Genomic DNA, 15,000 nt, shown 5'->3' with positions numbered 1-15,000 from the left:
TTAACTGTTTCATGTTCATGTTCCTCGTTTGTAATACGTGTGAGTGCCGTTGTCTTAATGTGTTAACAAAGGTTTGTCCACCTCGCTGGAGGCCACATCCTGCCCCTTGCCCTTCAGCATTCGGGCCGCACGTTACAGAAGAAATTGATCATGTAAGATGCGAGGGATATGATGCATTGATCTGGTGTTAGCGTGGAGTATGTTAGACTGAACCAAACACTTCAGGAATATTTCCTACTGCCAGATCCACAACGTATTAATAAAAACCAGTAAGAATTTCACATAAAACACAAAAAGCAATACATTTACATTTACGGCATTTAGCAGACACACTTATCCAGAGCGACTTACAAAAGTGCTTTGTCATTTACTCATAGAATATAAAATAAATAATACAAAAATAATAATCCCCAACAGTGACTCTCTTGAAGGGCTTCTGGCTAGCTGGCAGCACCAGAGAGAAGCTGCATGGCCATCAGGACATCCTGCCTAAGTCCTGTGCCCTCTCCTAAGTTTACACACACACACACACACACACACACACACACACACACACACAGCCAAATGAGGTGTACCTGCTCCTCCTGGTGGGACTTAAAAGTCCTTAAAATGTCAAAGAGAGAGGAGATAATACCCATATGAAGAGCATATTTTTAGCTCTGTGGCTCTTTGCAGCAGTATTCTTGGTCTGTCAAATGCAGGTGTCCTTCCTGGCCAGGTAACAAACTCCAACAGTGCCTGCCGCAGTCTGGCAGTGTGTATTGAGCTGAGGAGGCCTTTTATCATGGCGAGCCAGATGGCACTGTACCACTTCCAGTAATGATTTAAAGATTTAAGCCTTTAGGAAGAAATTCACAAGACTAGCCCCCAAAATAAGATGAAACAGCTGGTAATCCTCCTTTTCATCCAAAGTCTTGCTGGGCATCAGTGTAACTCCACAGATGAGCACAAATGCTCAAAGAGTTTTCTAAATGCAGACCAGTGCAGAACACTGACAAGATCACCAGAATGGTGAAGAAAACATTCCTGGAGGACGGAGAGCTTTTCCTGGGCACGGCCGGAATGGTTAATTAATGGTGAGAACAAACAGTTCAGGTTTGGAAGCAAGTTTCTTCACAGACAGACTGAGTTCATAACCCTGTTAGTGAGGGCTGCTTGGTGTTGGTGAACTCCAGGGTTTCTGTTATCTCTACACTCCCTCTTTCCATGGACTCAAGCCCACTTCAATCCACAACCCCAAGGAAAACTTGTCTGCAAGTCAGATGGGTTGAAACCTACTGTCATGAACATGTTTGACTTCTATTACAATGACGTGTTAGGTCTCTGTGGGAAAGTTTTTTATATTCTACAGGTAAGACACTCTTATCCAGAGAAACTTACATATTTATTAGTATATAGTTATTACATATACGGAGATATATAATATATTCATCATTAAAAGGTTCTGCTGCTCCACCCAGCACCACTGACGGAAGTCTGGCTATTCACGAGGCAGAATAAAGCCTCATTTCTCTCCTGTCCAATCAGACAGCTCTGTCTGCCGCCACGCCATGCCCAATATGCTGTGGAGGATATCGAAGACGCCAGGTGAGGCAGACCATGTCTGGTCTCTAACACTGCAGATCAAACACATACAAACTGTGTCAGAATTTGGCTTCTTGTCTCTGTGGAAAAATCTCAGCTGATTATGAAAGTAATTTCAGACACAGTTGGTCCAGAGAAGCAGAGTTTATAGTACAAGTCAGAATTGCTTTTTCCAGACATAAACAGTTAAATTTTTATTAAATTTTTATACACTGTTGCTCGACTAGAAGTGACTCTGATCTAATGGATGCCATGCTATAGCATTGAGACAGTACTGACACTAATGTTTTGTGCTATTGCAGTGAGACAGTACTGACACTAATATTTTGTGCTATTGCAGTGAGACAGTACTGACACTAATGTTTTGTGCTATTGCAGTGAGACAGTACTGACACTAATGTTTTGTGCTATTGCAGTGAGACAGTACTGACACTAATGTTTTGTGCTATTGCAGTGAGACAGTACTGACACTAATGTTTTGTGCTATTGCAGTGAGACAGTACTGACACTGATGTTTTGTGCTATTGCAGTGAGACAGTACTGACTGCTCTGTGGATTAGTGATGGTGACAGTGAAGGACTGGATCCCTGTGCTCTCTGGATCAGTGACCAACTGCTGCCTGCATTTGCCAACATTAAGCCCAGTCTAATGAAAAAAGTTCTTTCTTTAGTACCCAGTTGTCAGAAAAAGCTCTCATAACGTCAGCACTTTTCTACAACTAGGTCAGTAAGACAACTGCATGTACCAGTGCATCTTAAAATAAAGATGCTATTATGTAAAAGCCTCAGTTCTCTGTATGTGCCTCAGTTGTGGTTATGTTCAGTTGTGGGTTTAGGGTTAGGGTATCCCTACTCCCACTGTACTTTTAGGATTAGGGTAACCCTAGTGCACTGTGGGATTAGGGTTAGGTTAACCCTGGTCCCACTGTAGTTTTAGGATTAGGGTTAGGGTAACCCTAGTCCTGCTGTGGGGTTAGAGTTAAGGTAACTCTAGTTCCACTGTGGGGTTAGGGTTAGGTTAACCCTAGTCCACTGTGGGGTTAGGCTTAGGTTATCTCTAGTTCCACTGTGAGGTTAGGGTTAGGATAACCATAGTCCACTGTGGGGTTAGGGGTAAGGTGACCCTAGTCCTGCTGTGGGGTTAGGGTTAGAGTAACCCTACTCCTGCTGTGGGTTCAGTGTTTGCATCACCTCTGGAAGCCCTGCAGTGTGGAATGGACAATGTGCATCTCCAAAAGTTGTACTGCATCAGTTGAAATGGTCATATGAAGGAAATGTTGAATAATCTTTTTGCCAAATTACTCCTACTATATTATTAACATTAAAGTATATTTTCCTGTCTTTAGATTAACAATATTCAGTAATATCTGTTTTTAGAAAAGTGCACAAAACACATTATTTGCATAAATCATGCTATATGGACAATTATAAAAGTAGGAAACCTTGGTACCCTGTTAGGGTATGTTGGTTTTCTGTCGGGGCACGTTGGTTTCCTGTCTGGCCTGCTGTGTGTGTCAGACTGAGGCTTTTGTCCACAGCAGAAGCCTGTTCCTGAGGTTCTTCGCTCTGTGGGACGTGATGTCATGCTGCAGTATTATTCTGTCAGGTGTTTGATCCATTGGCATATCACCAGTAAATGTGGAGTGTGAAGGGCACTGCTGATAACGTCCCTCCTGTCTGGTTGAATAGTTATGCTAATTAACTTGTCTTTGATGTTCTGAACTCACAGTGTTCACAACTGCATAAAAATAAATTTTTTTTACATATATTGGCTCACAAAGAGGCAAGGCAGTTGTCTGAGGGAAAAGCCCAGCACCTCCTGAGTTGAACACAAGTTTTAAAAGAAATCTCCCAGCCTGCATGTTTGCATGAGACCTGCTGCAGACCCAGATATACCAGACTCACACTGCTACAAAGAAGGTTGCAAAGTGAAATATCACCAGACACTTATGAAATCACAACTAAAATATTTAACTTTCTAGCATGACACAAACGCTTGCACACACACACACACACACACACACACACACACACACACACACACACACACACACACAAGATCAACTCTACACAATAGAAGCAGTTGACCTGCCATCTGGACTCTCTCCATCATGGGCTTAGATATGCATGCTCAAACACACAGAGAGAGAGAGAGAGAGAGAGAGAGAGAGAGAGAGAGAGAGAGAGAGAGAGAGAGAGAGAGAGAGAAGGGATATAGACTATAATAACAGAGTAGAGAGAGAGAGAGAGGGAGCGAGAGAGAGAGAGAGAGAGAGAGAGAGAGAGAGAGAGAGGATATGGACTATAATAACAGAGTAGAGAGAAAGAGAGAGAGAGAGAGACAGAGAGAGAGGGAGAAAGAGAGAGAAAGAGAGAGAGAGAGAGAGAGAGAGAGAGAGAGAGAGAGAGAGAGAGAGAGAGAGAGAGAGAGAGAGATATGGACTATAATAACAGAGTAGAGAGAAAGAAAGAGAGAGAGAGAGAGACAGAGAGAGAGAGAGAGAGAGGGAGAAAGAGAAAGAGAGAGAGAGAGAGAGAGAGAGAGGGAGAAAGAGAGAGAGAGACAGAGAGAGACAGAGAGAGAGAGAGAGAGAGGGAGAAAGAGAAAGAGAGAGAGAGAGAGACAGAGAGAGAGAGAGAGAGAGAGAGAGGGAGAGAGAGGGAGAAAGAGAGAGAGAGAGAGAGAGAGAGAGAGGGAGAAAGAGAGAGAGAGAGAGAGAGAGAGAGAGAGAGAGAGAGAGAGAGAGAGAGGGAGAAAGAGAGAGAGAGAGAGCTTTACCACAGCCACCTGCATTGTTCTGCTCTCTCTGGGGCAGATATGACAGTGAGGCCTGTTGTTAGTGCTACTGTTGCACTCCACGCCATGGGCATCGTTATGCCTGCTATAACCCCCCATCTAAACATGCATTACTAGTTTAATCGTGAATAGTTCTCATTCATTCCAACTTGTACAACCGCTCTATCGTGACTCCAAATTCACAGTGTCCTGAGAAAGGGCGCTAGGACCTGGGAGAGGTGCTGCTGCCCTGAAACCTGAACCATCATTTGACTCTGAAAGATTTAATGTTTGTCGTAACTGTGACACCATTACCGATCGCTATGCATTGCTATGCTAAAATCTCAGTTTGTGTTGCACTATATGTGAGACAGAATGTCTCTATGTGAGAAAATGTTCCTGAAGACTGTGGAACTTCAACTTAAAAGTAAAGAAAATACTACTGAAAATACTGTTATGCTAGCAGAGGAAGACTGAAGACTGATGAACAAATGTTAATGTAACGTTACTTAAAAAGCAAACTAAACACGAAAATGACTTCTGCATTAAACATTTAGGACTGGTGTTCATGGATGGTTCTTTTTCGTTTTTGCAATTCTCCTTGGGGATTAATCCCTCCATTTATATATGTCTATTCTCCCGGTGGGATTAGTCCCTCCATTCATATATGTCTAACGACACCCCTGCCCCTCAGCACAGACTGGGTCACCCTCCAGATCCCACAGATGTGCAAATTAGGTCGAGACAGTGAGAGTGTGGTGCAGTTTTGGGTGAAGGTGAGAACAGACTTGTACACAGAGCACAAAGAACGCTCTGCAGGAGTAGTGACCCCCCCCCACACAGTGGCAGCACAGTGCAAGGTCCTCAGTGACAGAGTCAGAGGGGAAAGAACAAAGCGTGGGAAGTAAACATGCAATTTTAATGTTACAAACTGTCCCTTAATCTAAACAATTCCTTCTAAATGGTGACATGACTCCTTCAAGGTGGCACCAAATTTAAATCTTTCATTGCTCTAGTTGTGTTACATTTATCTCTTTGTTAAATTTATCAGAACTGTGTCTTACACTAGGAACGCATCCATTAAGCCAGCATGGCTTTAAAAAGTTTGCTTTCTCTGTGGAAATTTCACACATGCATGGAAAGTGAAGAGAAGGCATTTTTGATATAGAAGCAGAGAGTCAGCAGTTTCTAAAGCTGTTACAGAAGATAAAAGCACTAAAGACTCTTAAAAGTCACGTAACTCTGCACAGGTTGTTCAACAGGAGACCAGGGAAGGTTGCTTCTTCTGTTCTCCAGAGAACTGTAAGTGCAGTATCTGTCGGCTCATTAAAAGGGCCACATTGCTAACAAACCTAGAGGGGAATTTGGGGCTTGTTAGCATAAACATTCAGGGACAAAAGAATCTGTGACTAATTAAACAAATCCTGGTGTGGATGGTTTCAAACCTTAATGATGCTCTTCTTTTAAGAATTTTTCCACTTAAACAACTTGGTGACAAGTTGCAAGTGCAAAATCACAACATTGTACTCGTTAAATTTCACAGCAATATACAAATGTTTAAAATATACCATTGCTTTTATTAAAATATGTCCTTTTCTCACAGGAGCTCTTCCATCAATGAGTTAAAGGGTTGTAATGTGCAATACCAAACCCAACAAACTGACTCACTCCTTACTGGTTAAGCTGTTTAAACACTGCTCAGAAGGATCACTCATTTAACACAGTGTTTATAAAAACTGCTACCACTTAACACTAGATTGTCATGCAATTCATTTCTAAGATTACAAATACATTAAGTTTGCTTAGTTTTCCCTTTTTCAACTACATAAGCATACAGGTTACATAGCTAAAAATAGCAGAGCATTTTATAGCCACAGACTGAGTAGGTGTTCGGACATGCCATACTTATCTGTCCATCATCTTCCACAGAGCCCTTGAGTGACACTTCAGATGTGTGACTGATTCTACACATGCTCAGCTGGTTATACAGTTAATTCTTTTACAAGACTGGTTCATTACGTTATCCTTGCAAGAAATGAAAAACACCTTTACAGTTACAGGAATTTTAAAAACTTTCCTGACTGAGACAGTTGATGCTGTTCAGCAGTTTTCCCTACTGAACCCCATGGTTATACAACATCTTGTAGACTAATGGCTTTGCCCAAAGCAACTTACAATTCTGACTGAGTACAACTTGACTAATTGAGGGTTAAGGGTCTTGCTCAGGGGACCAACAGTGGAAACCTGGCAGTGGTGGAACTTGAACCAGCAACCTTCTGATTATTATTCCAGTACCTTCACCACTGAGCTAAGACAATAAACTGAGTGACAGTTCAAACAGACTATAACTGGGACATGAGGGCAGCTGTCAATAAAAAAGAGTGATAATTCCAAATATAATAAAAGAATGAGTGATGAGTCCCAGAACAATAAAATCCACTAAAACCTCATGACATTCTGTAGACTGAATGGAATTCTCTCACTGTATCTCTCAGTGTAGTGAATAAGAGCATCTCTTTATATAATAGATTAAATAAAAACCTAGCAGTAGCTCAGTGGTTAGTACTTAAGTTTGGACATAGCCATACACTCTTGGGCAAAATCAAATGGGCCAAACCCAAAATTGCATAATATTAAACTTTTAATGGTTTCAACAGCAAATAACTGAAAGATGTTGAACACTCAGACATATGTAACATTTCAGTCTTTTAATTTCTTTATCTTTGTGTAGAAGAAGTAAGTGAATTTCCGCGTGTCTATACGGCCTCCCCTGAGCCATTCAGGGCTGCAGCACAGTGACGAATGGTGGCATTTCTTCATCTTCTGACAAATGATTAGGTCATTAGGTAGAAATTTAAATATAACTTTGGGTTAGGCCCATGTTTCCCCAGGAGTGGATCTTACTGCAGTGGATTAGAATGGTATAGATTATCATTCACTGTAAGGGATTAAAGTAATCCTAAATGGATTATGAGTATCTGTCACTGCAATTGGTTCAGATATTTCTGACTTTAATGGATTTCACTGTGGTTTAGTTTTTCATACTAAGAGTGAAGCAGACAGCAGCATACTGTCTCAACTTGCAATGTGTGAAAGAGAAGGAAAATATATTCAAATGTCACAACACACTGAAGTATATGTGGTATTTATAGGTGAAAAAATAATAATAAAACAACCCCCTCCCCAAAAACCTTATTCAAAAAAAACCCCAAACACACATAAAACACAATGACAATATGTCATGTTTGTGTTTACATTTTGCAGAAACAGATGATTTATTGACTGGTGTTAATTAATACACTACCCAGCACTGTAGTACACTGTTCAGCTCTATAGCACACTACCCAGCTCTATAGTACACTTGTGGCAGGCATGAATGAGTTGTAAATAAACACCCATATTCTGTTACATCCTGTTATTCTACGATCTCTGTGCCCTTGAGCAAGATATATTGGGAAACTATGTGTGCTTCAGGTAGCTTGTGTAGGAGTGAGCCCTGTTCCACCATCAGAAATGTATTCCTTTCTCCAGAAGGATTATGAATTAATATGTTCCTTATGTAGCGCATCCCAGAGAACCTGTGAATTTGCCTTAAACTCCATATACAGCAGGTCGCTTCCCATTCTCTGCCTTTCCACACTCATCTCTGTATGTGGGAAGTAATGGGATAATCAGGGCAGCATGTAGGATGACAGCAATCACTGAGACGGTAAAGAAGCCAGCGGTCCTGGTGCTTCACTGCTAATGTCAGCTTTTATCTTGGCTCCAGAGGCAGGACGATGTCCAGTTTCTCCACACTCTTGTTAGGATGCAGAACAAAATCACACACAGAATCAGACTGAATCAGACTGAATCGGACTGAATCTGACTGAATCAGACTGAATCGGATGGAGTCGGACTGAGTTGGACTGAGTCGGACCAGTGATGAGATGCCAGGGACTGCAGGGAACATCTACCACTGTGATGGAGGACACAAGGGAAATTACGCCGGGAGTTACACTAGGTTGGTGGTAGCAAATTATTTTAAAAGAGTTAATGTAATTATTTTAAACAACATTAAAAGCAGTTTTATGTCAGTATTGTAGAATTGTTTACAATAAGATACGCAATTCTATAGAGAAGACCTTTGCCTCATACTTGCCTGTATGTGAATTCAGTTTCTTAGTGTGTTTCTTTCTTCAGTTTCTTAGTGTGTAGTAGCAACAAAAACCTACACAACACAGACAGGTTTACAGACAGGGTTAGGGTTACAGACAGTGTTAGGCTTACAGACAGTGTTAGGGTTACAGACAGGTTAGGGTTACAGACAGTGTTAGGCTTACAGACAGTGTTAGGGTTACAGACAGGTTAGGGTTACAGACAGGTTAGGGTTACAGACAGTGATAGTGTTGTAGTTTGGGTAACCGATTACTACAGACAGTACTGTGGGTATGTAGTAATTTCTCTGCAGGTAATGAAGTCAGCAGTGCAGTGTAGGTTTCTACATAGTCCTAACCTTACTGCATTAGACAGGGCTAATCCCAACCCTACTGTGTTAAACAATGATAGTCCTAACCTTACTGCGTTACAGGGCTAATCCCAACCCTACTGTGTTAAACACTGATAGTCCTAACCTTACTGCATTAGACAGGGCTAATCCCAACCTTACTGCGTTAAACATGGCTAATCCTAACCATACTGTGTTAGACAGGAAAATGATGAGTATATGGATGTGAGGACAGGTATTGGCCAGTATGAAAGAGGAACTTTATACTCTAGTGCTTTAACTTTATACTATACTATTTTATACTCTGGTGCTTTAGCTTCCACTATTCAAGCCATGTATCCCATGCACAAGACAGCAATCTCATGTTTTGTAGAATCAACAGAGTCCCTCAAAAATCCCCTTTACAGCTCTACAATATATAGAACTATCTATAACTATAATTACCTAATTACATAATATATAGTGCTATCTATAACTATAATTACCTAATTACATAATATATAGCGCTATCTATAACTATAATTACCTAATTACATAATATATAGCACTATCTATAACTATAATTACCTAATTACATAATATATAGAGCTATCTATAACTATAATTACCTAATTACATAATATATAGAGCTATCTATAACTATAATCACCTAATTACATAATATATAGAGCTATCTATAACTATAATTACCTAATTACATAATATATAGTGCTATCTATAACTATAATGACCTAATTACATAATATATAGAGCTATCTATAACTATAATGACCTAATTACATAATATATAGAGCTATCTATAACTATAATTACCTAATTACATAATACATAGAGCTATCTATAACTATAATTACCTAATTACATAATACATAGAGCTATCTATAACTATAATTACCTAATTACATAATACATAGAGCTATCTATAACTATAATGACCTAATTACATAATATATAGAGCTATCTATAACTATAATTACCTAATTACATAATACATAGAGCTATCTATAACTATAATTACCTAATTACATAATACATAGAGCTATCTATAACTATAATTACCTAATTACATAATATATAGAGCTATCTATAACTATAATTACCTAATTACATAATATATAGAGCTATCTATAACTATAATTACCTGATTATACAGCTCACAGCTCCTCCCCCTTCTCTTGGATTAGACAGGCGGGTGAATACTTCTGTTTAATCGGAGATCATATTCAATTGCCGAGAGTTCACACGCGAGCAGCAGTAGGACAGTGTAGCGCGAGCCGCAGCTCTTGTTCCCTCATGCTCAGATGTCCAGACGTGCATAGGAAAGCAGATCGCCCTGACTTCTGTCTCCTGACTTCGTTTAGGACTCCAACTCATTTGTCCTGCAGGTTCATCTGAGAAGGTGGATTACGCACCCGCACGCGGCGCTAAGACTAATGACGTTGTCTGTGGAACCGGACACCCACGGAGCTTGCTATTCTCCGCGTGCTTGACAGCATTGTGGTTTGACTTCCTGTAAGCGGAACTTTGTAAGTGTCATGAGATAACACATAGACAGACATCACCAGAGCAGCGGCTGATTATGCGGAGACCCGAGAAGAGCGACCCGCGTGCTCGCTATCTACAAGCGACACACACGCTGCAATAGTTTCATTCACGAGATTCCGGTTACCGGCGTTGAAGAGTTCTGCGTGCTGCCTAAGGAAGTCCACGGGAGGTCTCCGCCACCGCGTGCGGTTGAGCCGTAACCGAAGCCGATACGGAGCAGGACATGGGGAGCCTTCCGCGAGCTCTCGCGGGCCCGTGGGTGTGCGTAACTTTTACTGTTGACTCGAGCGCACGTGCGGCGTGTTTCAGCCGGTGTCTTATCTGGAGGACTCACAGTGGCTCGAGGTTTTAGTTTATTGTAACACATCGCGATTCTGTTAAATCCAGAGGACTTTGAGGCGCATCTGTGACTCAACCAGCAGCCCCTTCCAGCGACGGACCCGAGCCTCGCGCCCCGAGCCTCGCGCCTCGCATGGGCGTGAAACACTCCTCGCGCTGCGTGCTCCTACGGAGAAAAATGGCGGACGCGGATGGTACGGAGGTGAGTCCGGTAGGACGCTCTGAGGAGAGATCGGGATCGCGCGGCGACGTGTTGAAGTGCAACCACACGTCTAATCTCGTGCTCGCTGAAAGTGTGTCGCACGTTAACATGTTTGCAGTGTCGGTGAGAGATGCGCGCTTACCATCCCCGCCAGGACCTCTGTTAGTCTCCGATGTGCTGCTCAGGCTACATTTTAGTTGGTGCGCGCTAACGTACGATGCTCTCAAAATAAACGATAATAATTAAGTTCAACTACTGTTCTTTAACCTGAGAAGAGTGCCTCGCGGGCGCGAGGGCAGAGCACGAGCGCTGTCCTTGGTACTGCCCGCGTCACCGTAGGCACAAAGCCAAGTAACGTAAAGTCTCACCGGTGCTCGTCTGCAAGTCTTTAAAATCAGGACACAGCTTTGCAGCGGGTCCGTGCTGCATTTACGCTCGCTGCAATACTCTAAAGACGACGAGCACGTGTAACGAGGCTTTACAGTTCTGAGAATGTGACACTCTGCTAACTCGTTCTGCCTTTAATCAACGTATGAGGGTTTGTTTCGCAATATATGCAGATATATGCTGAACTATTCAAATGATTAAAGTGTGAAATTCTCCATCTGTCTGCATGCTACAAACATCCTACAAAGTTTGTTCTACAGAGTTTGATTTATTCAAGCAGTTGTTCCACTACACTCCCAGTGTTCACTGCAGCTACTGGTGTAAGAGCAGAGAAAATCTATAAATATAGTATGGGGTCCCCAGGGCTGGTAGAGTGCAATGTCATTACCTAATTCTGCTCACCCATTAGGTGTCTAATTCTGTCCATCTGTAGGTTACTGAAGTATATGCACTTGCTTTCTGATCACAGACCCATCAGTAGCAGTTCAGGAGTGTGAGCTGGTGTGTACAGTAGTGCGAGTACAGGAGTGTGAGCTGGTGTGAATACAGGAGTGTGAGCTGGTGTGTGTACAGTAGTGCGAGTACAGGAGTGTGAGCTGGTGTGAATACAGGAGTGTGAGCTGGTGTGTACAGTAGTGCGAGTACAGGAGTGTGAGCTGGTGTGAATACAGGAGTGTGAGCTGGTGTGTGTACAGTAGTGTGAGTACAGGAGTGTGAGCTGGTGTGTGTACAGTAGTGCGAGTACAGGAGTGTGAGCTGGTGTGTGTACAGTAGTGCGAGTACAGGAGTGTGAGCTGGTGTGAATACAGGAGTGTGAGCTGGTGTGTACAGTAGTGTGAGTACAGGAGTGTGAGCTGGTGTGTGTACAGTAGTGCGAGTACAGTAGTGCAAGTACAAGAGTGTGAGCTTGTGTGTGTACAGTAGTGTGAGTACAGGAGTGTGAGCTGGTGTGTGTACAGTAGTGTGAGTACAGTAGTGCGAGTACAGGAGTGTGAGCTGGTGTGTGTACAGTAGTATGAGTACAGGAGTGCGAGCTTGTGTGTGTACAGTAGTGTGAGTACAGTAGTGCGAGTACAGGAGTGTGAGCTTGTGTGTATACAGTAGTGTGAGTACAGGAGTGTGAGCTGGTGTGTGTACAGTAGTGTGAGTACAGTAGTGCGAGTACAGGAGTGTGAGCTGGTGTGTGTACAGTAGTGTGAGTACAGTAGTGCAAGTACAGGAGTGTGAGCTTTGTGTGTACAGTAGTGTGAGCTGATGGGAGTACAAGAGTGTAAACTGGTGTGAGTACAGTAGTATGAGCTGGTGGGAGAATTGCCAACTGCCACAAAGGTCATGGTTATGGTCAGGTTTTGAGTTAAGGTTAGTCTTTAGGTTAGGAATTTATATACATTACCTAACCAAATCTTTTAGGAGGGTTTTAGCCTTTCAGAACTTTAATTAGAGTGAAATCACAAATATTAAACACCAACTGGGAACATACATGTGCACTCACCCTAGTGTATTAACACAATCATTAAATTATTTTTCTATGTGAAAAACAGGTCTCATTTCAAAAGACCTCAGATAAACCACAGCACAATGGTATCAAAGACTATCTTACAGTTCCTTGATTGTACCATAAAGCAATCGAAAGAGATTAAATCCCATCTGGTGGTGCCTGACCCCTAAAAATGCAGCCAGAAATAGCTGAGATAGACAGAGGCAGATGACTGAATTAACGTGATTGAAGCAGACTTTTACTGAACCCACAGAAGAGAGAGAGAGAGAGAGAGAGAGAGAGAGAGAGAGAGAGAGAGAGAGAGAGAGAGAGAGAGAGAGAGAGAGAGAGAGAGGAAGGACAGAGAGAAAAAGTGTTCAGAGGTTTGTGTGTCAAATGCTTTTTAATGTGTATTTTGCCCAAATTAAGTTTATCACACAGTCTGAATGACTTGCAGAACTTGGAAGAAGAAAACAAGACATTTTAAAAATTTAGGAGCATTCCTATATGACACAGTAAAATCCATTAGGACGTAATTCAGCACTGGGTAATTTATGGTGTAACACTGATGTACTTTGCAGGGACAGACTCCAAATGAGAGTGTTAGAGTGTTAGAGTTGAATCTGAGAAATACTGATCCTACCAAATAAACACATCAAAACAGAAAGAGGCTTTGTTTGTGTCGTGGACCTGCAGTGCAGAAGTTGAGCGGTTAAAATATAGCAAGTATCTGGACTAAAAATAGAATGTGAAATGAGATTTTCGAGTTGCCTGGAGGGAAAGACATTTGCTCTCTTCGCCTTCCTCTGTTAGACATGTTTCACACCTTCACGTCTCTCCATGCAGCTGCTGACACATACTGTGTTAAATCCTCTGGATGGGGGATGTTCACATAAATGTTTGAACACACACTTTCAGTCATAATGAACCAAACACACACATACGTGCACACACGCACATGCACACACACAGTCATTAGCTAACCTCCAAGAGACGGCTGTCAAATTGTTCTTTTTATCATTAGACGCCCAGCAGCTTAGATCAAGTAGTTCTCCTCTGTGGCAGAAGCTAAGCTGTGCAGGACAGTGTTTGCTACCGTGAGCTTTTCTGTGGTGTTGGGGTATGTTGCAAGTTCAAACTACAAAAAAGAAAAATACCATTAGATCAGTTCTCTTTCAGACATGAGAAAAACAAAATAAAACAGTAGACTTCTAAATGAAACAAAAGGTGAAGAAAATGACATATTTCTCTTTGTTTCACTTTTTGAGACATGTGGTGGTATTTGTCAGAGAAGATCTTCCTGTGAAGTCTTTAGCAGACAAGCAGGAATCTCCCTGACACACATGCAGTACATGGCAGATAACGAGTCCAGCAGAGTCTGTCCGGGGTAGGGGGCTGTCTGTTGTAATGTAGGAGACTGCTTCATCAGCTGGGTTATGTGGGGAAGGTGTGTTATGTCAGTGTGGGGGGAAACTGTGTTACGTCAATGTGAGGGGGAGACTGTGTTATGTCAGTGTGGGGGGAAACTGTGTTACGTCAGTGTGGGGGAAGACTGTGTTACGTCAGTGTGGGGGGAGACTGTGTTATGTCAGCGTGGGGGGAGACTGTTACATCAGTGTGAGGGGAGACTGTGTTACATCAGTGTGAGGGGAGACTGTGTTACATAAGGGTGGGGGGAGACTGTGTTACGTCAGTGTGGGGGGAGACTGTGTTACGTCAGCGTGGGGGGAGACTGTGTTACATCAGCGTGGGGGGAGACTGTGTTACATCAGTGTGAGGGGAGACTGTGTTACATAAGGGTGGGGGGAGACTGTTATGTCAGTATGGGGGGAGACTGTGTTACATCAGTATGGGGGGAGACTGTGTTACATCAGGGGGGTTGTGGGGGGGAGACTGTTATGTCGAGGGGGGTTCACCTTATGTGCTGCTGCTCATACTGGCTGCTTCATTTTAACCCACCCCCTTCGTTTTAGCCCGCCCCCTTCTCTGTGCCTTCTCTAAACATAAGTCATGAGCACTGGTGTATCAGTCTGTCATCTGTCATTTTCTCTCTTTCTCTCTCTTTTTCTTCTCTCTCTGTCTTTCTCTCTGAACAGCAACAGCCCTTGAGCGCAGTTCGTTCCCAGCTAGTGCAGCCATGTGCTCTGCCCAAACCGGTGCCCTCTGTATCCCACGCCCCACGTCCCACCCACCCGCTGCAACCTC

At 42.6% G+C, this 15,000-nt stretch overlaps 1 protein-coding gene and 2 long non-coding RNA genes across 3 annotated transcripts in view; 1 reads left to right on the top strand and 2 right to left on the bottom strand.

The window, feature by feature from the left end:
• The window catches only part of LOC113587193 (uncharacterized), a 30,276-nt gene extending 18,929 nt beyond the window's left edge, over positions 1-11,347 (bottom strand). The window contains exon 1 of the long non-coding RNA XR_003411715.2: positions 11,074-11,347. This is a non-coding gene — a long non-coding RNA (uncharacterized LOC113587193). The remainder of the gene's footprint in view (positions 1-11,073) is intronic.
• LOC145658551 (uncharacterized) lies at positions 6,983-10,113 on the bottom strand. The gene is made up of 3 exons (XR_014124133.1): positions 9,987-10,113; positions 8,501-8,569; positions 6,983-8,317 (listed from the first exon to the last, which is right to left on the bottom strand). It is a non-coding gene; the product is annotated as an uncharacterized LOC145658551 (long non-coding RNA).
• Positions 10,027-15,000, top strand: part of LOC113587192 (protein arginine N-methyltransferase 8-B) — an 18,046-nt gene continuing 13,072 nt past the window's right edge. Inside the window, exons 1-2 of the mRNA XM_027025749.3 lie at positions 10,027-10,931; positions 14,892-15,000. The exon at positions 14,892-15,000 is cut by the window's right edge and continues 131 nt beyond it. Of these exons, the coding sequence (XP_026881550.2) occupies positions 10,863-10,931; positions 14,892-15,000 (178 nt within the window). The 5' untranslated portion in view covers positions 10,027-10,862. The remainder of the gene's footprint in view (positions 10,932-14,891) is intronic.

The sequence above is a fragment of the Electrophorus electricus genome, chromosome 6 (assembly GCF_041902795.1).
Source record: "Electrophorus electricus isolate QZ-2024a chromosome 6, ASM4190279v1, whole genome shotgun sequence".
Lineage (NCBI taxonomy): Eukaryota > Metazoa > Chordata > Actinopteri > Gymnotiformes > Gymnotidae > Electrophorus > Electrophorus electricus.
This window is presented reverse-complemented; position numbering and strand designations above follow the sequence as displayed.